General features: G+C 32.9%; 1 protein-coding gene across 1 annotated transcript in view; it reads left to right on the top strand.

Annotated features, from left to right (window-relative positions):
* The first annotated feature begins 14272 nt into the window (after nt 1–14272).
* Nucleotides 14273–27181, top strand: part of LOC117693016 (atlastin-1) — a 30254-nt gene continuing 17345 nt past the window's right edge. Inside the window, exons 1-5 of the mRNA XM_066077723.1 lie at nt 14273–14400; nt 14623–14673; nt 17319–17381; nt 17587–17679; nt 18029–18167. Coding sequence (XP_065933795.1) covers nt 14311–14400; nt 14623–14673; nt 17319–17381; nt 17587–17679; nt 18029–18167 — 436 coding nt within the window. The 5' untranslated portion in view covers nt 14273–14310. The remainder of the gene's footprint in view (nt 14401–14622; nt 14674–17318; nt 17382–17586; nt 17680–18028; nt 18168–27181) is intronic.

Raw genomic sequence — 27181 nt, forward strand, 5'->3', positions numbered from 1 at the left:
ATTTATCAAGACACGCACAGACCTTCCTCTAGAATATTTAGTTATGGACCGGGTCACCCAAAAGTTATCATCGCACTTCTCAAAAAGAGAGAGATTGACTAAAATGGTTAGATTAATACTAAATAATTTGTTAATCGAGAGAAGAGAGAGAGAGAGAGAGAGAGAGAGAGAGAGAGAGAGAGAGAGAGAGAGAGAGAGAGAGAGAGAGAACTCATCTTATAACTTGATGACCGACACTCAAATTTTAAACGACAAAAATGGGGTTTATATATCAGAACAAATCGTGATCATTCCCCTTTATTTTCTCTATACACATTGAATTGAAATTGGGATCGATTTTAAAATGAAGTAGAACGTCATGGACTTGCCAACAATGTATTGTAATACATATAGAAATGCCGACACGATATAATCAGTTGGGGGTCTGCCCCCTGCCCTCCCCCCACACACACTTTTTTCGAAGCAAACCTTTTTCTTGCCCCTCACCCTATTTTTAGGAGCATGTAAAAAAATTAATAAAAGCGATGCTTCCTGTCTGTATTTAATGTTTTTTCGTTTGACTGTAGAAATAAAGTAATATTTAACATGCATGTCAGTTGAATTGTTAACTATGCATTTTTCAAACTGGTGTACACTGTGTACACTTTTGTAATTCAAGTACACTGGTGTTACTTTTTAGGTGTACATCATTTGTACATTTTATACACCGAGTGAAGGGCATGTGTTGTTGGGTGAAGCACTGACACCAATATGGCGGATGAATGTTATGATATGAAATTTAACAAACGATTTTAAGTAACATAACGAATTAGAAGATGCATACAAGATGTCTTCTGTATGAAAGCCATTACAATTGAAATGTGTTAATTTCATTTCAATGAAATTGGAAAAAGACCTCAGATAGTCGCTGATTATTAGATTCTCTTTTTAAACTGCATCCGCCATCTTTATTGCTAACTTTCCTACACCCAATCATTTAAGTGCATATGGCATACAATACAAAAATGTTTACACCTGTGTACACTTGGATATATGCACACAGTCGAATCAAGCGCACCTAAGGTCACTGATTTTATCTTGTGGAAACCCTAGTTTTGTTTTGTTTTTTAAAAGTTCGACGACCAAAGAACAGTATGGCTTTCTCGGGTATGCAGTTTTAATACCTGTTATTCCTTTACTATTATTTAATTTTTAGATAAGTATGAATAGTGTATCAACACTTAACAACAGGCGTTGAAGCTTTTCCTTATAAATGGTTATGTATAAAACAGGTGGACGTCAATCAAGGTGTTCCACAAACTGGGAGCCCTTCTGTCGGACCAGTTTAAATCCTCAGCGGACTAAAATAGAATCAGAATTTTTAAAAATTATTTATTATTTTCTCTTTCATTTCGTTAAATGAATTGTTTTAAAATCTAAATAAGGTATTAATGAATGTTCTGATTGATAACCATCTTCGCTAGCCAAGGGTTTTTGGTCCACTTTGCTCCCCATAAACCCTTGGCGGATTTCATTACGAAAACTCGGTGACAAGCTCTGTTTTATGATTGGCTGCAGCTGCGAGTAGCTGATCCTATCGCAGTGCCTGTAAATATAAACTTTAAAAGAAAACAGATGTGTGATCTTTGGTAAAACATTCGGTGCTTTTAACGAGTTGAGACACAAGTTTTCGAGTACAGTGCCTCCCCAACGATTGTCTAACCAGATCGTTTTAAAAACCTATATATATTGTACTGGGATTGAACATAGTTCTACAAACTTGTCAAGGCTCGCGTGACAGCATGGAAAATAAACATTGCGAATGTAGAAGTTGCCAATCCCGTTAGTATATACGTTTCTGCTTATGGTTATTGCTTTTTAAGGTTCAATGGGCTGTGTTTTATTTAATTTCTTTTGTCCGCAATATTTACGACAACGATACCTGGTTTTATATTCATCATACTAATCGGCGACTTCCGGTACAGGTCCTTGCAAAACACTATTAATAAAACATCCCGGGCTTTCTCTTGGTTATAACTTAATTCGTATTTAATAGCATCGTTAATTATATACCGATATTCGGTAGTCAACATTTTTTTCAAGTTGTATTGTGTATATATGATGTGTATATAACCCGTTGTTTATTTCGATTAAAATGTATATATGCAAGGGGCGCAACTCAAGTTGCTCGCTAGATAGCGCCACCACATCACCGTGTTTTCGTAATGAAATCTGCCAAGGGTTTATGGGGAGCAAAGTGGACCGAAAACCCTTGGCTAGCGAAGATGATTGATAACAAATAAGAAAGACTGTTAAATATAACTCATATATTAATACCCTATTTCATTTAGCTGACACTGAAAATAAATAAGCTTTTTTTTTTTACTCATATTAGAAATAATCAAAAATTGTTAAAAATGCTAAAGAAGTAGAGACCACCTGATCAATACTGTGGCCCAAGAGGGATTCAAAAAGAAAAAAAACTCGTTATAAAACTCAAAGAAACTTTCCTAAAAATTCGTAAGATTAAATATCAAGAGAGGAAATGGGGGGGGGGATGGAATTATACGGTCAGATGGTTCAGAATTGAACTGATTTTTCTATAATTACAACAATCCCGGTTCTATTCCCTCCCTTCATTTTATTTTTTTTCAAACTTGACTTTATATCAAGAAAACGAAATTGTGCCTTGCAAATAAAGAAATCAGACTTGATTTTTTTTTGTCCCCCGCCGCAACGCGGAGCGGGGACATAGAAATGACGGGCGTCCGTCCGTGGATCCGTGCGTCCGTCCGTCACACTTTTTTGTAAGCGCTCTCATGCCTCCAAATTTTGACTGATTTTCATTAAATTTATACCAAATGTTTATACCACTAATACTTTGGTCAAGTTCGAAAATCAGTATTAATCGATCCTTTGTGTTGGAGTTATGGGACTTTGACCACAATAATGAGTCCGTTTTATCCAAAGATTGACCTTGTAAGCGCTCTCATGCCTACAAATTTTGACGGATTTTCATTAAATTTATACCAAATGTTTATACTACTACAGTCATTTCATGCATATCTTTTACAATTTAATGCTATGCTATGGTATGCGATTTTAATGGTATTCTATGAGATTTGTATGCTATGCTATGAGATTTGTATGCTATGCTATGAGAAATTGAAATGAAGGGCTTAATGGTATGGTATGCTATGCTATGGTATGTTATGAGATTGGAACAAAAACGCCTCCATACACAAAAGAGTTCCACACATTTCGAAGTGAAATAATAAGAAGCCAAATTTAACCACAAATTTATTATGTAAACATTTATTTTTTCAAATAAAACATTTAAAACCGAGTTAAAATAATGTTGTATGCTATGCTATGGTTTGTTATGGTATGATATGACGAATGCGATTCTATGAGATATTATGCTATGGTATGAAAATCCAATGCTATGGTATGAGATTCCAATGCTATGCTATGAGATTTCAATGCTATTCTATGCTATGAGATTGTATGCTATGGTATGAGATTCCAATGCTATGGTATGAGATTCCAATGCTATGCTATGAGATTTCAATGTTATTCTATGATATGGTGTATGTTGTAAAAGATATGCTTGAACTGACGGTAATACCTTGGTCAAGTTCCTAAATCAGCCTTGGTCGATAGACTCGATACTAGTATACTGCTTGACCGGCAGAGGACCCAGGAATTATATTCTTGTTAAGTAAACGATCTCCGATCCTCAGCCATGTTCAATAACTATATAGATTAATGACTTTATGGAGATTTACAAAAATGGGGGTGATAGCAGCTCAAATCGTGATCATGTCCCCTTATTTTCTCAACACATTGAATTGAAATTGGAATCCATTTTAAAAATGAAGTAGAACGCCATGGACTTGCCGACAATGTATTGTAATACATAATTATATAAATTATAAATGCCGACACGGTAGCATCAGTTGGGAGTCTGCCCCTGCCCCCCCCCCCTCCTCCCCCCTCCACCACCACCACACACACACACACACTTGTTTCGAAGCAAACATTTTTCTTGCCCTCTCCCCCCCCCCCCCCTTTGAAGCTTTTTTAGGAGCATGTAAAAAATTAGTTAAAAACGATGATTCCTGTCTGTATTTTATGTTTGTATGTTTGTCTGTAGAAATAAAATTTAACATGCATGTCAGTTGAATTGTTGACTATGGATTTTCCATAAAGGTGTACACTGTGTACACTTTTCTACACCGAGTGAAGGGCATGTGTTGTTGGGTTAAGCACTGAAACCAATATGGCGGATGAATGTTATGATAAGAAACTTGACAAATGATTTTAAGTAACATAACAAATTAGAAGTTACATACAAGATGTCTTCTGTATGAAAGAAATTACAATTGAAATGTGTTTATTTCATTTCAATAAAATTGGAAAAGGCCTCAGATGGTTTATTAGATTCTCTCATAAAATTGCATCCGCCATCTTTATTGCTAACTTTCCTACACTACATTATTTAAGTGCATATGACATACAATACAAAAATGTTAACACCCAAGGTCACGGGTTTTATTTATGGAAACCCCTAGTTTCGTTTTGTTTTTTAAAAGTCCGACGACCAAAGAACAGTATGGCTTTCTCAGGTATGCAGTTTTAGTACCTGTTACTCCTATATTATTATTTAATTTCTATATGAGTATGAATAGTGTATCAAAACTTCACCACAAGCGTTGAAGCTTTTCCTTATAAATGGTTATGTACATGTATAAAACAGGTAGACGTCAATCAAGGTGTTCCACAAACTGGGAGCCCTTATGTCGGACTAGTTTAAATCCTCAGCGGACTAAAATAGAATCAGAATTTTTAAAAATTATTTTCAATTTTCTCTTTCATTTCGTTAAATGAATTGTTTTAAAATCTAAATTAGGTATTTAAGAATGTTCTGATTGATAACAATCTTCGCTAGCCAAGGGTTTTTGGTCCACTTTGCTCCCCATAAACCCTTGGCGGATTTCATTACGAAAACTCGGTGACAAGCTCTGTTTTATGATTGGCTGCAGCTGCGAGTAGCTGATCCAATCGCAGTGTTTGTAAATATAAACTTTAAAAGAAAACACATGTGTGATCTTTGGTAAAACATTCGGTGTTTTTAACGAGTTGAGACACAAGTTTTCGAGTACAGTGCCTCCCCAACGATTGTCTAACCAGATCGTTTTAAAAACCGATATATATTTTACTGGGATTGAACATAGTTCTACAAACTTGTCAAGGCTCGCGTGACAGCATGGAAAGTAAACATGGCGAATGTAGAAGTTGCACATTCCGTTAGTATATACGTTCCTGCTTATGGTTATAGTCCAGTCATTCTAGCCAAAATATGACCAAACCTCAAACTAATTGCAACAGAATGTTCTTCTAGTTTTCCAAGCTGGTTTAGGTGAACTGTTGAACATAAAAAAATCGAGAATGTATGGATGAAGGGAAATTGTTAATTTTAGGTGAAAACCTTGATTTTTGGTGAAAAATCTCTGAAAACTGGTAATTTGCCGTGACTCAAAAAAAACAAAAATAGCAACTTGCATAATTTTTAATGAAGTCAATAGATATTATTACAGTAATGATTTATTTAAACGTTGATGAACTGCAAAGATCAGGAAATTGAAAATTTGGGTGAAAACCTTGGATTTTGATAAAAAATCGCCGAAAACTGGAAATTTGTTGTAACTAAAAAACAAAAATAGCAACGTACATAATTTTTAATCAAGTCAATAGATCTTATAACAATGATAAAAATAAATTAAACTATGATGATTTTTGAAGTATAGAAAGTGATAATTTTGGGTGAAAATGTTATTATTTTTGATAAAAACTGGGAATTTATGTTATACAACTGGACCAAAAGGAATGACACAAACCATCTTTATGAGTAGGGAAATCATCATTGTTTATAAGAACTAAACCTTTTTGGGGGAGATAATCCGACCATTATGAAAGCAAGAAGTTGAAAAAATGTAGATATAAGTATTAAATCATTACTTTTTGAAAAATACGGCCTGCAACCGCAGCGCCTAACACTTACACGCGTTACTCAATTTGTTTACACACACCGCTTCAAGGTTGAGACTATATTTTTCAAAAGTAATGATCGAATGCGTAAATGCACATTTATTCAAGGTGGGCATTGACTTTAGTCTGATTCCCAGTTACCAATGAATAAAACGAGCATTTATAAAACGAGTTCATTAAAAGGTACCCTGTTCTTCAAAGTTAATATGCATGTAATCCGCTGATTCTTTTGCAAATACAGTGCATTAAAGAAAAATTGAAAGCGCGAGCTTTCGTTCAAACACCAGGGACAAATCATTTAATCAATATTGTTTACAGAATTTAAGTATCTTTGAGTATGAACTGATAATTTGTATACGATAATTACATAAACAAAATATTCTGTTATATTTTCTTTTACTCATGTATTGAAACCATGAATTGCATCATTTTTATGTAGTATAGATATAAAAAAAAAAAACCCTCATTTTAATGTTTGCGAGACATAAACAGTTAACATATTTACTAGCCGTTGTTAAATTCCTTGTCATAGTGTTTGTATCTACGAGCAATGGCTGAAATTCCTTGTCATGGTGTCGAATCCACTAGCAAATGTAAATATTCATTGTCATGATGTCTGTATAAGGAGCGATGGTTGACATTCCTTGTTAAAATGGCTGATATATACGTGATAGATATGTAACTTGTAAAGATTTTTGTAGATGATTGAAACTATTCAAAACCATTCATTATAGACTTTCCCCTCACAAAATATCTTGTTCAGAATTACTTTTTTTATCGTGGTGTAAAAAACAAAATATCATTACGACAATTTTAGTAGGTTTCTTTAGAAACACACCAAGCAATATTTTTTTTATTACCGGAAAACTCTTCCTTGTTAAGATAGATTGGAATGTATTTCGACTTTTCCTTTTGATATTTCTTTTTCTACTACTACCCTAAAAAAACAAGAACTACTTCTCATTTTTAAAAGCACGTTTTAAATCCTGTGGATTTTTTCATCTGTGTCTGAATATTTCCGGTCCTCCATGCTTTGATCTCCATTATATAGTGCGTCTTAAATAAGGCTGTCTTCCTCTCTTGACATACGCTATATTTTTTGTATATTGTGCTTTGTTTTTCTCCTCATGAATCGTTTGATTTTCCCTTATAGACACTTCTTCAGTTTAATCTGAAACACTTTTTTAATTGCTTGATAGAAAACTACATGGTTTTTTTGTTATGTAGCGGGAAGAAAATCTGGGAAGTAAATCGCGTTTGCTTGAATTCACATTCTCCACTGACCTTGCTAGAGGAGGTCAGCAAGTAAGCAAGTAAAAAGAAACTTTGTGTATTTTTGGCTTTTTTTAGGCTTATCAATGTAATCATTAGTACAAACAACTTCGCAATTTTTTTCTGATATGAGGATAGAGCTCTACAAATTCAACAGGAGTAGACTGTGTATCTACGCCTTTTAGAAACATCCAAAATACCTTGCATGGTAGCGTTAACTCTTAAGAATGTTAAATACGTATAAAAATTTTATATATAAGTTTTATATTAACTTACCAGAATGAAAAGGATGGAACCTAGATGCGTCGTCTGCAGTTGAACATTACGAGTTGTCTCCCATATCGTCATTCTTAATCTACGGGCGCCATATCTTTCCATAATATTTGAAGTAAAATCTAGATTTTTTTGGGGCCAAAATTGACGACTTTCCCCTATTTCGATTTTTCTCGATTTTTGATATGTTTTTTATACGTTATATTTCTCACGAATTCCACGAAAAACATTTCTGTTGCAATTAGTTTGAGGTATAACCATAGAATGACTGGACTATTATTGCTTTTTAAGGTTCAATGGGCTGTGTTTTATTTAATGTCCTTTGTCTGCAATATTTACGACAACGATACCTGGTTTTATATTCATCATACTAATCGGCGACTTCCGGTACAGGTCCTTGCAAAACGCTATTAATAAAACATCCCGTGCTTTTTCTTGGTTATAACTTAATTCGTATTTAATAGCATCGTTAATTATATACCGATATTTGGTAGTCAACATTTTTTCCAAGTTGTATTGTGTATATATGATGTGTATATAACCCGTTGTTTATTTCGATTAAAATGTATATATGCAAGGGGCGCAACTCAAGTTGCTCGCTAGATAGCGCCACCACATCACCGTGTTTTCGTAATGAAATCCGCCAAGGGTTTATGGGGAGCAAAGTGGACCGAAAACCCTTGGCTAGCGAAGATGATTGATAACAAATAAGAAAGACTGTTCAATTTAACTCATATATTAATACCCTATTTCATTTAGCTGACACTGAAAATAAATAAGCTTTTATTTTTACTCATATTAGAAATAATCAAAAATTGTTAAAAATGCTAAAGAAGTAGAGACCACCTGATCAATACTGTGGCCCAAGAGGGATTCAAAAAGAAAAAAAACTCGTTATAAACCTCAAAGAAACCTTCCTAAAAATTCGTAAGATTAAATATCAAGAGAGGAAATGGGGGGGGGGGATGGAATTATACGGTCAGATGGTTCAGAATTGAACTGATTTTTCTATAATTACAACAATCCCGGTTCTATTCCCTTCATTTCATTTTATTTTTTTTCCAAACTTGACTTTATATCAAGAAAACGAAATTGTGCCTTGCAAGTAAAGAAATCAGACTTGATTTTTTTTTTGTCCCCCGCCGCAACGCGGAGCGGGGACATAGAAATGGAAGGCGTCCGTCCGTGTGTCCGTGCGTCCGTCCGTAAGCGCTCTCATGCCTCCAAATTTTGATGGATTGTCATTAAATTTATACCAAATGTTTATACAACTATTACCTTGGTCAAGTTCGAAAATCAGCATTGATCGATGCTTGTTGTTGGAGTTATGGGACTTTGACCACAATAATGAGTCTGTTTTATCCAAAAATTGACCTTGTAAGCGCTCTCATGCCTACAAATTTTGACGGATTTTCATTAAATTTATACCAAATGCTTATACCACTAATACCTTGGTCAAGTTCCTAAATCAGCCTTGGTCGATAGACTCGATACTAGTATACTGCTTGACTGGCGGGGGACCCAGGAATTATATTCTTGTTAAGTAAACGATCTCCGATCCTCAGCGATTTTCAATAACTATATAGATTAATGACTTTATGGAGATTTACAAAAATGGGGGTGATATCAGCTCAAATCGTGATCATGTTCCCTTATTTTCTCAACACATTGAATTGAAATTGGAATCCATTTTAAAAATGAAGTAGAACGTCATGGACTTGCCGACAATGTTTTGTAATACATAATTATATAAATACCGACACGGTAGCATCAGTTGGGAGTCTGCCCCTGCCCCCCCCCCCCCCCCACCACCACCACCACACACACAAACTTGTTTCGATGCAAACATTTTTCTTGCCTCCCCCCATTCAAGCTTTTTAGGAGCATGTAAAAAATTAGTTTAAAATGATGATTCCTGTCTGTATTTTATGTTTGTATGTTTGTCTGTAGAAATAAAATTTAACATGCATGTCAGTTGAATTGTTGACTATGGATTTTTCATAAAGGTGTACACTGTGTACACTTTTCTACACCCAGTGAAGGGCATGTGTTGTTGGGTTAAGCACTGAAACCAATATGGCGGATGAATGTTATGATAAGAAACTTGACAAATGATTTTAAGTAACATAACAAATTAGAAGTTACATACAAGATGTCTTCTGTATGAAAGAAATTACAATTGAAATGTGTTTATTTCATTTCAATAAAATTGGAAAAGGCCTCAGATGGTTTATTATATTCTCTCTTAAAATTGCATCCGCCATCTTTATTGCTAACTTTCCTACACTACATTATTTAAGTGCATATGACATACAATACAAAAATGTTAACACCCAAGGTCACGGGTTTTATTTATGGAAACCCCTAGTTTCGTTTTGTTTTTTAAAAGTCCGACGACCAAAGAACAGTATGGCTTTCTCAGGTATGCAGTTTTAGTACATGTTACTCCTATATTATTATTTAATTTCTATATGAGTATGAATAGTGTATCAAAACTTCACCACAAGCATTGAAGCTTTTCCTTATAAATGGTTATGTACATGTATAAAACAGGTAGACGTCAATCAAGGTGTTCCACAAACTGGGAGCCCTTATGTCGGACTAGTTTAAATCCTCAGCGGACTAAAATAGAATCAGAATTTTTAAAAATTATTTTCAATTTTCTCTTTCATTTCGTTAAATGAATTGTTTTAAAATCTAAATTAGGTATTTAAGAATGTTCTGATTGATAACAATCTTCGCTAGCCAAGGGTTTTTGGTCCACTTTGCTCCCCATAAACCCTTGGCGGATTTCATTACGAAAACTCGGTGACAAGCTCTGTTTTATGATTGGCTGCAGCTGCGAGTAGCTGATCCAATCGCAGTGCCTGTAAATATAAACTTTAAAAGAAAACAGATGTGTGATCTTTGGTAAAACATTCGGTGCTTTTAACGAGTTGAGACACAAGTTTTCGAGTACAGTGCCTCCCCAACGATGGTCTAACCAGATCGTTTTAAAAACCTATATATTGTACTGGGATTGAAAATAGTTCTACAAACTTGTCAAGGCTCGCGTGACAGCATGGAAAGTAAACATGGCGAATGTAGAAGTTGCACATCCCGTTAGTAAATACGTTCCTGCTTATGGTTATTGCTTTTTAAGGTTCAATGGGCTGTGTTTTTTTTAATTTCTTTTGTCTGCAATATTTACGACAACGATACCTGGTTTTATATACATCATACTAATCGGCGACATCCGGTACAGGTCCTTGCAAAACACTATGAATAAAACATCCCGTGCTTTCTCTTGGTTATAACTTAATTCGTATTTAATAGCATCGTTAATTATATACCGATATTCGGTAGTCAACATTTTTTCCAAGTTGTATTGTGTATATATGATGTGTATATAACCCGTTGTTTATTTCGATTAAGATGTATATATTCAAGGGGCGCAACTCAAGTTGCTCGCTAGATAGCGCCACCACATCACCGTGTTTTCGTAATGAAAGGGTTTATAGGGAGCAAAGTGGACCGAAAACCCTTGGCTAGCGAAGATGATTGATAACAAATAAGAAAGACTGTTCAATTTAACTCATATATTAATACCCTATTTCATTTAGCTGACACTGAAAATAAATAAGCTTTTATTTTTACTCATATTAGAAATAATCAAAAATTGTTAAAAATGCTAAAGAAGTAGAGACCACCTGATCAGTACTGTAGCCCGAGAGGGATTCAAAAAGAAAAAAACTCGTTATAAAACTCAAAGAAACCTTCCTAAAAATTCGTAAGATTAAATATCAAGAGAGGAAATGGGGGGGGGGGGATGGAATTATACGGTCAGATGGTTCAAAATTGAACTGTTTTTACTATAATTACAACAATCCCGGTTCTATTTCCTCCCTTCATTTTATTTTTTTTTTCAAACTTGACTTTATATCAAGAAAACGAAATTGTGCCTTGCTAGTAAAGAAATCAGACTTGATTTTTTTTTTAGTTAACGATCTCCGATCCTCAGCCATGTTCAATAACTATATAGATTATCCGGATTTTTTGAAAACCATACCATAAATATGTCTGTTTCATAGATTAATTAAATTAGTCTCCTATTGTTAATATTATGGTAATGATTGGCTTAATGTCTTTATGGATATTTACTACATCTATGTAAAGGGTTCGAGCCACCGATGCACCTGTTCAACCTTTTTTTTTTAATTTGATCTCAAGGTGTATATTCCTTTATAATAATCGTAGGATAACCGAAAATTGCATGGATACCACAAATATATTTTTTTTTATTTCTTTTAATTAATAAAGTTTGAAGGACATAATTATATACAATCATATAACATTGTTATGATGAAAAAAAATTCTTTGAGGATGAGGGTCGGACAACCTAAAATTTAATTTTAAAACATTTCAACATATCTACAAAATTGTCACTGTGTTAATTCGTTGCTAAAGAAGTTTATACATCAATTTAATAACGCATTTTGTTGTGACCGAATGGCCCAGTAGTTAGAGCAACAGAAACCTTACATAACCGTTTAGAAGTCAGCATAGGTTGATGGTTCGATACCACCAAAGTCTAAAAACCTATACTCTTCGTGATAATCAAAATATTCAACCTAAAAACTGTGCTTTTGCTAAAACGGTATTATATCATTAAAAGTTCCAATGCACAAAAAATTAGATTGAATTTGTATTTAAAGATTAAACAAATGGGCATTTGTGTCATCTTATTCCCCCATATTCTTTAGCTGTGCATATTTACCTGAGTTGTATCAACATAATGTCTCATAATGTCACTTACACTGATACTATGTGTAGATATTTCTCACGTTTATAAAAAAAACAGGAAAAAACCCAGTAAATTACATCTGTGCCAACAAGAAAAACAGACAATTAGACGTATACTTAACAGATCAAAATTGTGATCAGAATAGCATTGGTAAATAACAAAAAACAAGTGCACGCACAAAGTGTACTTAAAAACTTACTAAAAACTTTGGAAACTCTTATTAAAAGACTACAAATTAGATCTTGTATGCAATACATGATAGCATTGTGACAATCTTTGAAAATGTGGTGTTAAAAATGTTGGGATGTTTTTGTGATCGGCTTCGGCCGATCACTGTTGTGTCCATATGAGGCATCCGGCAAATGCTTCCACGTGCGCACACATTCCGCTTGCATAAGTAGTTCTTATAAATACTTGAAGCTTTGGTTTAGTATTTATATAAACTTTTACTCAGTTTTATTTCAATTCATTTACCTTAAGAGATGCAAACATACATTAAATACAGTTCGACCTGTTAATTCAAGAATGCACATTTTGTCTCACGCGTAAGACTTTCGATCGAAAGATTCATTCAGTAATGCAGTTGACCTCGATGAACTGACCTCGATCATTAGAAGATGCTCCATGAACTGACCTCGATCTACTGATGTTGCATTAAAGTAGCTAGGAAGACGGCTTGATTTATAAACAAGGTTACGTTATAATGCGACCGCAATAGCAAGTTATGATGGCACTCAATGTTTTTCAGTCGCATTAAATCATTTTGATAAAACTCTTTCTTTGTATACGTGTTACGTGAAGAACCATACTCAGTATTCTGAAGAAGAAGAACAAGAAGAAGAAGAAGAAGAAGAAGATACATTAACATTTAATAATTGCGTTAAAAATATAAAACTAGACAAGGAGTTTACGAACGGCTTTCCCCAAATTTATTTTAAAAAATCAAATTTGTTGACGGTTTATAACGATGAAATTATGGTGTACAGATTCAAAATATTCTATATTTTGAAAAAAAAAATATATAAAAAAAAACTACAGTACTTTTTAAAATTATTTTTACATCAAACTGATCATTGCTGATTGCTTCTAGCTATCTATATATTTTTTTTATTGCCGATCATTCCTTTAAAAGGAATACTTGTTTAAATGTGATGCCAAATTATTACTGGTTCCACAATTATTTTTATGCAATGTAGGATATGGCCTATATTTAATTGTATATTTCCAGAAAACCGGAGACACACTTCTCTTATCCATTAGCAATAACTTTCCTTTTACAGATGTTTCCGGAAGGGGCGAATCTCTGGAAATAATTCGCATAACAAGCAATGATACAAATGGAGAAATACTTCACGAACTAGAACTGATCGAAGAAAACTTAGAAAAGATACTGTGTCATCCAGAAGTCAAAGAAAACCCTGTCCAGATTGTCTCAATCGCGGGAGCTTTTAGAAAAGGCAAATCTTTTCTCCTTGGATTCTTTTTGAAATATTTGCAAATGGATATACAGCTGCAGGTAACGAATTGCTAGTTATTTAAACATATGAAATGTACCAATGCCGCGTGAAATATTTTCATCTCCATTGGTGTTTTGTTCTGGGTTTTTTTTTTCAAAGGAATGTGATTGGTTGAGTGAAAATGACAAGATAGGAGGATTTGAATGGCGAGGTGGATCCGAGCGCGTTACGAATGGTATTCAAATGTGGAGCAAACCATTTGTATACCAAAATACATTTGGGGAAAAGGTACGCTTCACTATAACCTCGTTCTAGGTTTTTACATATATGGGTTAATATTTCAGTAAAAAACGGGACATTTTCATTTTGGCAAGTAAAAGCTGCTATTCGTGAAACATTTGAAGCATATTTCATAGTTTGGTTTCGCAATGAAATTGTTGAAGGTTAGTGAAAATACTGCGATTTCTTTATCTTTCGCAGGTCGCCGTTTTACTCATGGACACACAAGGGGTTTTTGACAACGAATCAACACTTCAAGACTGTGCCAGCATATTCGCTCTCAGTAATTTGATTAGCTCAGTGCAGGTGAAGTAAATGTTTTATCCTCTTGAACGTCTAGTATTTTATGAGCATTTTTATTTCACGTACAGAGCTGTAAATTAGTTCGGAAAACAACGATTGGAAATAAGATGCATAAAAAGTTAAAGATTGTCTACCTTTTAAAATCAGATTTATATGTAAGAGTACTTAAATACATTTCTTATGTTCTGTAATTGTTCATTGGTTTTGTCGTTTATCTCCGTATAGATATACAATTTAATGCAGCAGCTTCAAGAAGATGATTTGCAACACTTAGAGGTAATATATCAATTCTATTTTTCTGCTTTTACTATTCACAACGCTTTAGAAGTGCATTTCTAATGGTCATATAAAATTTGAGTCAGTAAAAGTCAGTGAAATACAGGGCGCATAATACTTTGTCATGAAAACAAGGCTCGTGTCCTGTTTTTGTTTAGATTGGTTCATTATACAAAAAAAATACTTTGACCCGTGTGTGCACAGGTTGACATTGTAATGATATAGGACATATACAAAATAGATACATCGACACACCGTATATTTTTTACAATAACTTAACCAAGCTTTAGTGCTACAATAATGCTAGTTATTTCACTACACTCAGCTTAGTTGGAATAATCTGTGTCTCGGGACTATGGTTTCACCACAGCTAAAATGCCTCCCATCAGAGACATAAATAACAGATTGGCAACCGATCGAAATCTTGCGGTCCCTATTGTAAAGTGTTTCCAGTTTAAATCAGTATATCTTTCTAATTAACAATTTAATCGAAATATAAACAGCTAAAACCTATTACCTATGCACACTTTTCGTTAAAACAATATACTTTGGTTTAAGACCATTATCTGAGTTTACTAAAATGTAGTTCTCAAGGTTGGTCCCGTATCATTTTTCAACAACAAAACACGCTAATGGCGGAGTTGCCAATCTCTGTTATTTATGTCTTTGCTCCCATATACCCGTAATGTAGCAAAAAATTGTAGAATCGCTCCGAAACGATTTTGAAAAAAATTAATGAAGCTGCATTTGAAAATAACAATTAAACTATTCATAACAAACCATTCTGAAGCTGTAAGTACCTTTCATCTAAAATCAATTCATATTAATAAAGAATTATACACTTTTTCACCAAAGTTTTTTACTGGCTTCCAATTTACCCACCATGCTGACATTCGGAACTCTCACGACTTTTCATATTAAATGCACTGAGTTAGAGCAATCGTAACTACTCAGCCATTTCCGCTGGCTAAAAATATTATTTTTCGCAAGCGGAAATGGCCGATTAGTTACGATTGTGACTTAGAGTTATCCTCCGTATTTCCTATGATAAACAGAATATATGACAAATTTTCAATTGAAATTTTCATGTATTTGTAATATTGATTTTTGAGTTTATCCGTGCAAATGTGATATTGTGGTAACAAAGCCTAAAGAGCCTCCCATGATTAAACGGGAATGTAATGCGCATGCGCAGGATTGTAAAACTCAGATGAATTCCGGATTATTTAAAGGAATTTTCATTGATTATTAACAAGCGAAGCTTGATTAAGAAAAAATGAAAACAAATTGGTAATCTTCAAATACCAATGATGTTTAAAATAGATAAAACAAAAGACATTACTCTTCTGATTTCTCGGTATTAAAGCCCAAAAATTCGAGTCTATTATTTTAATGTAGTAGTATACATTAATTAGAGTCTTTCATACATATGTTACTGTTTCGGACTCTAATGGATTTTTTCTTCTTATTTCTTTATTTGGGGGGTGGGGGTGGGGGGGGGGGGTAGGTGTGGTGGTTACACCGTACTTACTATTATCCTAGCATTTTATTTTTATCGAAAGCACATAATTATATTTGGACATGCATCTACATGTATATCAACTTTCTTTTTCCTTTTAATTTTTGGGCCAGTATTCCTTTAAATATGTAAGGTGCAAGCCCATTACTTTTCCAATCTCTGTACGTATAAATGGAAATTAACCAATATATATATAAATGTGTAACTATGATAAACTTCTCTTGCAATTAAATCGCCGTGTTGTGGAGAACTGCCAAATAAAGTATAAGTCACGGGGTGTGAGATACCTTAAAAAGTATCTTAAAATATAGATATATAATTATGGTAGAGTCAGTAGATATAAGATCAATTGATATACAATCCATTCTATATCTAGGCAACGTAAAAATTCTTTTAATAATGTTATTTATTCAATCTGTTTATGATTTTGTTCGGAAAATGTTTTATAACTGCTGTTCAAGTCTGTTGGAATTTAAAAATTTTCAATTTTTAATTACTAGATAAGTGCATTTTCCTGTCAGCTTCTTTTAAAAATATGATTGTTTGGTAATTTTTAAATGTAAGTGGTTATTAAAATCCTAATATTATCTAATTATTTAAAATGTAAACAATGCTCGTTTTTTTTGCACTTTTTATATGTTCATTTCTAGCGATTATGCTAAGATGGCATATTTTAATTCTTATTTAGATTATTCTACTATGCGATTCAAAAAAATAAATATACTGGGTTTTTTTTCGTTTTTTTCAAAATAAGACAATTTTATATCTCTATCCAAATTAGAGAATGAATAAATAAACAGAAAATTATGTTATTACTTTCAAATGCTATAACGTTTTATTTATTATCTTCGAAAAGTTTATTCATTTATTTATTAATATTTTCGTAGAAAACGCACATACTTATGATGATTTTAACATCCGGTTATATATTTTTACGAATATTTTATAAAGTAATAATTTCGTCTTGTATTCATAACAAATATTGGACCAATAAATTATCACGTTAGAATTGACATTTTAACAGCCCTGAGGGTGTAATACAGATTGTTTGTTGTTGTTTTTGCTGTTTTTTGTTTTGTTTTCTAATTTGTTTTTGGGGGGTTGGGGTTTTATTTCAAATTTTCAGTTTTTCACTGAATTTGGCAAGCTTGTTAGTGAACAAGCAGATAAAACTGGTGTCAGCAATTCAGTAAGTTTAAATTTTCGAACTTTATACATACATGTATCTCAGTACTTTATAAAACTACTTCCTCTAATATTAACTGATTTACTACTATTTACAAACTTTAATGTATAAATTATAAGTACAACTATAGTTTCACTGCGTTTGTTAAAATCCGCGAGCTCATTGTAACGCCTTCTTAAAAATATATTTCAGTTGTATTTTATTGCAGAGACTTATATTTTTGATACGAGATTGGGGATGTCCCTACGAATATCCTTACGGAAAAGATGGCGGGGAAGCTTATATTCGAAAAAAACTAAAGGTTTATATCTATACAGAGTAAAATGTATCTATCAAAAACATTTCGCAATAACGTGGTTTTTATTTTAAAAACGATATGACAAACATATTTAAATATTGTAGATATAAACTCAACTTTAGTCCATTTTTTTTTTCGTATGTGTAAATTATTTTGCTAAGTAAACTTATCTTCCAAGTGTCAGGGCTTACAATGCTTCTACTCTGACTTAATGTTAGCAATAAAGGAAGTGATTCTAGGAGTTGCCGTTGTAAAGATAGTATGTAAAATATAATCTATGATGTTCATGGGTATTTGTGTTTGTGCCAACAAAATGTTTGATCGAAATGCGTTTATTATACTTCTGTTAAAGATAAAATCAAATCATCACGAAGAGCTTAAGAGAATCAGAAGAAACCTCAGTAGGTGTTTCCCAAACATCGGTGGCTTTCTCTTACCACATCCGGGTAAGGCCGTTGTGACGAAGCAAACATACGATGGAACAGTTAAAGGTAAACTTTGTAATTTTTGTGACCACAGAAGTTATTTTTTTTTATTTACAGTTTTTCATTTTATAATACACTGTACATATAACACATTCATACACACATACATACAAGTCATGATCTCAATAGATTTTGAAAACTATTCAAGTTGATACAATTTTGCATATACTGAAATGAATAAAGCTCTTGAAGTTAAATATTAAGAAAAAGGTTTTTCCATTCAAACCATCTATCATTATGTTTATCATAAGAAGAGTTTCTTATAGGAACACATTTTTCAATTTCATATCTAAAGTTTAAGTGACATAGTAGACCTGCAAATATTAAAACTTTTTTGTTGTACAGACATTGAAAAATATATTGTTTTGTATACATGATCAAAAAGTTGATGACTTAGTTAGAATTAGAAGGAGGAGTCTCTCCAAATAATATGTTATACTCATTAAAGCCAACTCTTTTTGAAACAGCATGATATATATGCATACTTAAACTACTCCATAAATCTAAAGCAAAGGAACAGGATGTGAGGACATGTTCAATAGTTTCAACTTCATTATTACAAAAAGAACATATATCATTATCAACTATTATTATCTTTTTTAGATACGATTTTACAGGAAGAATTCTATGTAGAGTTCTATATTGTAGCCACTGTACAGTAGTATCTGTTGTAACTTTGAAACATACTTTCAAAATATCCTGTAAAATTAGTTCGGAGTAGCCTCTCATGACAATTTTTGAATTCCATCAAATGATTGAGTTTGGAATAATCCATTGGACATTTGTATTGATTAAATTATAAATAGGTTTAGTGTATTTCTTGTACAAAAGTAGTTCAACACAGTAAAAGGGTAGAAAAGGACCAACAGTATTGACATAGTTCTCCTTTGAAAAATTTGAGTCTTTAACAAACTTTCGAACAGCACGAATTGTGCTGTTTTATTGCATAAAACATCCTTTGTTCAAATGAAATCTGTTTTCAAATTCAGATTTTGATAAAAATGACCCATCATCATGTAAAAAGTCTTTAACAATTTTTACACCTTTTTTTTTACCATTCTTTATAAAACATAGACTTCCTCTCTACTTTGATGTTTGAGTTAGCCATATTGGAGAAAATATTATATTATTGTTAGAATCAGAAATTTGGTTAGAGTGTATGTTCATAACATTAAGCCAAGCATCAAAGACCTCTCTCCAAAATATATTATTGCATTGTTCTATAAGTATTTCAATAAAATTATCACCAAACTCTAAAAAACAAACCCCTATGTCACCAAAGATAGCTTTAAAAATGCTCATCCATGATTGTCCCCCTTGCACCACTATTTTGATCCAAGAACATTTAAGCAAAATTATAAAAATTTTAAAATTCAACATTTTCAAACCTCCACTGCAAAAGTTGTGGGTCAAAATTAAAGTTGGACTTTGTCACACTTGGATTTCCAAACAAATCTAAAAAAAAACTCATTATTCAAAAATGTAATTGTAATGTAATGTAATCTTTCTTAGGATTCGGTAGAAAAGTGAGTAAATGGTTTAATTTAGGTACAATAAGACTCTTAGGTACTGTAATTCTTCCAATGGGAGTAAGAACTCTTCTTTCCCATTGTTGAATCAAAGCAATAATTTTGGGAATTTGTATCTCATAATTGAAGTCTTGAATTTTTTCTAAGTCCACTGAAAAATGAATACCTAATAGCACAAATTCAGTGGCCCCCCAATCTAGTTTCCATCTAGTATGATGGAAAACTTCATAAGAGAATTTGTTTGACCACAGAAGTTATTTATTATTTTTTTAATTTTAAAAGTTAGGCATAAAATTATAGTGTTGATTAAACATACAAATCATTTCTCAGCGAGCTGTTCAAAATTACACAGATTGTCATTAGTTAGCCTTTAGTTTTATCAGTAAGATATAATTTTAAAATATTCTGATTTTTGGATTACATCTCTTGTTTACTGCTGTTATGTATTTCAAACTGTTATATAGAAAGAAAATTTATCTTTAATGCATACTTGTTGTTAAAAAAAATAGGATAGAATAAGCTTTAATGAAAAAGAATATGGATTATTATTATTAATGCTTCAAATCAGTTATTCTATTTTCCTAGCATAAACCTAATGGTAAATTTGCAGTGTTAAACATAGGCACATATATTTTCCCAAAGCTATGGAGTCTTTAGAAATGCACTGATATGCCCTTAAGATGGATAAACTTTGCTTTTATTTCTATGTAGTGAAGCGGCTTAGGTCGAAATTTCAGCAAGATATCTCAATTGTGGAGACAAGCACAAAATTTTGCATGAGGGTGCCATGAACAGAACTTAAATAAAAAATATCGTTGGCCAATCAAATTTTAGTCATTTTCAAGATGGCCGCCTTTCATTTCAAAATGAAGTCTTTTTATGATTTCCTGATTTTTCAAATATTTCTGGGTAACATATTTATTTTCTGTAAAATAATGAATAAGTATGTGTTATATAATATAATTTAAGGTTCATTCAATGTTTGAACACTCTGCGCATGCATATAATGACATGCTGGAGATTTTTCTGAACGTACATGATATGATCGTCTGAGCAGTTGCAGATGCAAAGAGTAGTGCAAAGTACACTGTAATTCGGACTTGAAACATTTGCATTTCCCAGAACAACTGATAGTGCATCCATATTTCAGTGGTTCTTGATATTAAGCCACAGTTGGTGGTGAGGATGTCCATTGTGAAACCAAAAACTCGCAATCTTTTCCCATAACACATATGCAAGGGAATAGTGAAGATTGCAACTTACATAGTGACTGATCCAATGTATGTCCAGATTGCAATACATATCTCTAAATGTGCTCTACAAGAGCAGATCTTGAGAGAGGGATGTCATTCTAATGGTCGCTGCTTACGAGCAAAGAAGTCAAGGCACGTGTCATTTACTCTATTGTTCGTACTTGACCTAACATACATGATGACTACACATTCTTCTAGTTTATTTATTATATGTTCTGTCACACTGTAACAGAGTAGCTTAAGAATGATTCTTCTGTTCTCAAACACATTTCAGCCTGTCATGCTGTCTTTTAACCTTTTTGCAACAACTGCTGACACTATACCACAACCTGTAAATGCATAAAAAAAATGACGGGTTTTGTTAATCTTGGACCCAGTGACCTAACAATATCATGAATTGGTATCTATCGCAAACCCTTGTCCTTTCTGAATGTCGTCCATAACTCATCAACTTTTAAATAATCAAAAACAGCCACACTTATAACAACATTTGTGTCCAAACCCATTATGTTGATTAAACTTATACCACGTACCCAAGGCTACATGCTGTGCATGTAGGAACATACAAGGTTCAGCTTCCTCGTGGTTGCAAGATGATATAAATTCTGTATTTATAGTTCTCTTACTGATATCGTTTTCTTTCTTTGTTATAACGATAGTTTCTGTCATAAAAGTTGCGGATACAATTTTGTCTGCTAAAAACCAAATGGTTCAATTTAGTTTTCCAAGTGTTCCAAGATTTTTGCGGGCTAGTGTTTCCAGTTATCTTCCTTCTAGATCCTACGTCTAGCTTTCTGTTAGATTTAACTATAATACTATCATCTCTATAAACATCGAAGACAATGTCTGCTCTCCAGTGGCCTTGGGCAAGAGAAATGATGTGCGGAAGGATAATGTCATTGGCATAGATGTTAAAGGTTTGACTGTGTTTGGTTGTTTTGAATTGACTAATGAGGGGTTGCCAATAACAAGTGAATTAACTGTAGGTACACTGTTTGGCAATATTTAACCACCTTTCAAAATAGGCATCGACTGAGATTTTACACCAGTATTTAACAAGCCATTTTGGGAAAGCGAGAAGGGAATTTCTGATTTTCATGTTTGAAAAATTCTTATTAATCACATCGCCTACTCTAACAGGAAATAAAAATCTAGAAAACACGTTACATACAGCCATCTTCCAAGTTTGCTAAGTATAACTTTGAAGATCAGTTTTTGTTTGGAAACTTTCTCATTAGAAAAACTGAGGCAAGTTTTTAAACATAGCCATTGAACAAGCCCATGAGCAGAACAATGCAATTGTAAAAGGTGATGGTGGTGCGATATGGCTAACTGTCAAAGGATCTAGAAGGAAGGTAACTGGAAACACTATAACGCCAAAGTCTTGGAACTCTTTTATTCGATTTATCAAGAACTTTTGGGTTTTTTAGCAGACAACATTGTATCCGCAACTATTACAACAAAAACTATCATCGCGGTAACAATTAACATAAGAAAATATTGTCAGTAACAGACCTATAGATACTGACTTTGTATCATCATGCACCGTAAAAAAGATGGCCCTTGTATGTTCCTACATGCAAACTAAAGCATGTAGTCTTGGGTGGTATCAGCTCAATCAACATAATGGGTTCGGATACAGATGTTGTTCTTACTGATGTGGTGGTTTTTGATGATTTAAAAGTTGTTGAGTTCTGAACGACATTCGGAAAGAGCAAGGATTTGCGATGGATACCAATTCATGATATTGTTAGGTCATTGGGTCCAAGATAAAAAAAAAACTGCCATTCGTTCATACATTCACAGGTTGTGTTGAAAAGAGTAAAACACAGCATGACAGGCCTGGCATTCTTTTGAGAACGTCAAAGAAATATTCAGATTTGAAGTTTTTCTTGTGACAGTGTAACCAATATAATCAATGAACAAGAAGAATTTGTAGTCATAATATACGATCAATCCACCACTGCCAATAGAGTAAATGACACGTGCCTTGACCTTTTAGCGCGTAAGCAGCGACCACAGAAAGATACCTTTCTCTCAAGAGCTGCTCTGGTCGAGCACATTTAGACATATGTATTGCAATCTGGACATACACTGGATCAGTCGTTATGTAAGTTGCGATCCACACCATCCCCTTCCAGATGGGTTTGGGAAAAAGATTTGGATTTCCACACTGGATATCCTCACCACAAATTGCGGCTTCATATCAAGAACTCTGGAATGTGAATGTAATATCAATTGTTCTGGGAATTGCAAATGTTACAAGTCCGAATAACATCGCACTGCTCTTTGCAGCTGCAACTGCGCAGGCAATAAGATCATGTACGTTCAAAAAAGGAAATGCCCCATGTCTTTAAACGCATGCACAGATTGTTCATATATAAAATAAACCTAAATTTTATCGTGCAACAAATTCTTATCCATAAATAAAAAATGATTTACTACATCAGGGGAAGTCTTTGGGTCTGACAAAGTAAAGACAGTTCGTAGGTGGAGAAAGTTATTTCTGACTGGTAAATAGTGCATCAAAGATGCAGCAATATCTGGCCGACCTTTGGTTGTAACAAGCAAGGTAAATGTCTCAAAAGTCAGGGTTATGGTTGAAAGTGATGGCATATACACGATAAGTAATATTATCAAAGCTGTTGGTATATGGCCATTGCGGGTACATTTCATTTTGAAGCCTATTTGGAAAGTATGAAAGATTTCTGTCAGATTGAAATCGCATATATTGACAGATGACCAAAATCGGTTAGGAGTACAACTCACTAAGCAATTGCTAAAAATGTTTTCCAAATTGAATTTCAGAGAATTTGAGAATATTGTTACTGGTAACAAAAATGTGTTTCATATTTCTAACCAGCAAGAAAAATTTAACGCAAAATACCATAAAGGCCTGTAGTTCACAAAAGAACCATAAGCACATAGAATTTTCTTTACTGCATATTCTTCTCATATGAAGGTATTACCATACAAACTCCAGTGCGGAAGGGCAAAAGTGTAACGCGTCAATATTACCGAGATGTTATACTAAAAAACGTTCAAGAAATATCATCATATTAAAACGGCGCCCTTTGTCAGGTATTAGCTAGGCATTTTTGTTTTCTTTAAAATGATGACAGTTTTACCGTCTTGTCGCACCCAACACACTCTCCAAATCTAGACCAATGCTACTTTTTCCTTTTTCCAAAACTTAAAAAATTATTATCTGGTCATTGATACAAGTCCCGACAATCTCTTGGTTCAGCCACCAACCAGTGCTACATATGTCTACATAAATCAGCTTGCCTTGACACATTTCATAAATTAATTAAGAGATTGAATTTAAGTAATGTATTTCAAACCGCGGGGAATACTTTTAAGATTAAAAATATTACGAATGTAGATTTTTAAGCAATATAATTGATTTCATTAAGTAACAGTGATTGTAAACTTTTTTTAACGTTAATTATTTTCCCAAAAATAACTCTGATACAAAATTTTTACCGAATTCATAACTTTCCCTCTTTACCTAAAACAGTTCAACAATCCCCTTTTGATATCCATGGCCCTTTTCTTTTGTTTATGATGATTGCAAAGAAAACACAAAGTCAAAAGTTTGACAACAGATATAATAATAATATAAATTATCTAAAAATTCAAAGTGTCAACTGCCAGGGCCTCGGAGACAAAAGTAAAAGAAAAGATGTTTAAACTACCTTCATAATAAAAAATATAACATTTTTTTCTGCAAGATACACGTTTTGTATAAGAGGACGAGAAAATGATACAAACACAATTGTGGTTTTGAAGCTTACTTTAGTTCCTATAGATCAAATGCCCTTGGAGTGGCAATTTAAAAAAAACAATTTTGAATTTAAGATGCATTTTCAGTCTAATGTTAGATGTAAGTATAGAAAATTATATGGACCAAATGAAGACAATCCACAATTTTATAAACCTTTAGGGAAAAAAATGTAACAGTATTAAATAATCACTATATTATTATGGGTGGTGACTTCAATATGGTTATGGATAAGAACTTAGATATTATGAATGAATAATCCCAAGGCTCGGTCTGAATTAATTTATCAAATGGAATCCCTAAAGAGTGATAAATTTAGATGTGCAAATCCACAATTAAAACGATTTACCTAGAGGAAAAAAATCCAATTTAACAAGCAAGAATAGATTTTTTTTCTTATATCATGTGAATTATCTCCCTATATACAAACTATTGAATATGAAAATAGTAATCGTTCAGACCGCAGCCCAGTTGTGTTACATATAAAAACTACAGACTTTGTACAGGGCAAAGGATATCGGAAGTTCCACAACTCTCTTCTTTCTGATAAAGAATACATACAAACAATAAAGACACTGATAATTGATACAAAAAGACAATACGCTGCTCTTGTCTACAACATAAATGAAATTCAAAATATCAAAGACTCCAAAAGAGTATTTCAAATATCCGACACTTTTTTTTTTCGATACACTATTAATGGAAATAAGGGGGAAATCTATCTCTTTTAGCACATACAAAAAAAAAGAAAATTAAAATAAGAAGAAAAAAACTTAAAGATGAGATTTAAAACTTAGAATTTTTTTTTAGATGAGTCTAGCAAACAAATACTGGTTGTAAGCAGATAAAATAGATAGATAGAAAAACTTAAACATTACAAAGTCAAACAGATCAAGAATCAAATAGTTTTGAAGGTGTAGACACCAAAGCATAGGTTTTAAAAACTCTAATGCAAATGAAAAATGATCAAAGCCCAAGTGCAGATGGATTGAGTGCAGAATTTTTCAAATTATTCTGGGCAGACATGCAAATTTATAACAAGATCAATAAATGATTCTTACAATAAAGAAGAATTTACAAAAATTAGGGATAATAACTTGTATACCAAAACCTGATAAAAATAGTCAACTTTTAAAGAACTAAAGACCTATTACACTCCTCTCCGTAATTTACAAAATTGATTCAGAAAGGTTGAAAACAAAACTCCTTACAATAATAAATGATGATCAAACCGGTTTTTTAAAAGGAAGATTTATTGGAGAAAATAGTATTGTATATGATATATTGAGTTACACCGAATTCAATTATATTTCAGGCCTATTGATGTTAATAGATTTTAAAAAAGCATTTGATACGTACACAGTTACATGGGACTTTATATTCCAAACTTTAACCTTCTTTAACTTTGGACAAAAAATGAATCAAGTGTTTTTATCAGAATATATCCTCTTTTATTATTCAAAGTGGTATACTCTCCCAGTATTTTAAACCTCAAAGAGGCTGTAGACAAGGAGACCCAGTATCTCCATACTTATTTATTCTCTGCGCAGAAGTTTTAGGTAATTTAATCCGAAACAATAGAGATATTAAGGGATTTGAGATTGACGGAGAAGAATATAAGATATCACAATATGCTGATGATACATCCTTGATATCAGATGGGTCATCATCATCTCTAGATGGTATTCTACAAACATTGGACTATTTTGCAGAAATATCAGGCCTAAAAATTTATTTCAGTAAAACAAAACTGATATGGATAGGCAGCAAAATTCCTCAAAAATTGTTTATCACCACACAAGATGGAAATTTAATTAGGAAGAAACAACGTTCGATTTACTTGGAATAAAGTTTTCTGTTAACTTAGATGAAATGATAGATCTAAATTATACCAACAAGATGGAACAAATATAGTTAATAAAACAGTGGAAAACTTACCCCTCTTGAAAAACTATCAATCATTAAAACCCTTTTTATTCCAAAGATGAATCATTTGATATTAACTTTACAAAATCCTCCAAGCCACTATATAACAAATTTTGAGAACAAAGTGTATGAATTTTTGTAGGATGGTAAATTGAACAAAATTTAAATAGCTGCAGTTATACAATATTATAAAGATGGTGGTCTAAAGATGATAGAATATTCAGATTTTATAATTGCTCTCAAGTCTAGTTATTAAAGACGACTAATATCATGCACGGATTCAAAATTGAAGAAATTATTTGAATCTGATTTAAATGTTAGTATACCAGACCTTATGAACTTTTGAATACAATTTGTCAAAATTATAAAAGACTAGACTTTGACCCGTGCGTGCACGGGTTGACGTTGGATATCGGACATTAACGAAATAGATCATCGGCACACCGTATTGTTGACATTTACATACTGACAAAGCTTTCAGCCTACAATAATGCTATTAATTTCACTACATTCTGCTAAGTGAGAATA

Source organism: Magallana gigas, chromosome 3 (genome assembly GCF_963853765.1).
Source record: "Magallana gigas chromosome 3, xbMagGiga1.1, whole genome shotgun sequence".
Lineage (NCBI taxonomy): Eukaryota > Metazoa > Mollusca > Bivalvia > Ostreida > Ostreidae > Magallana > Magallana gigas.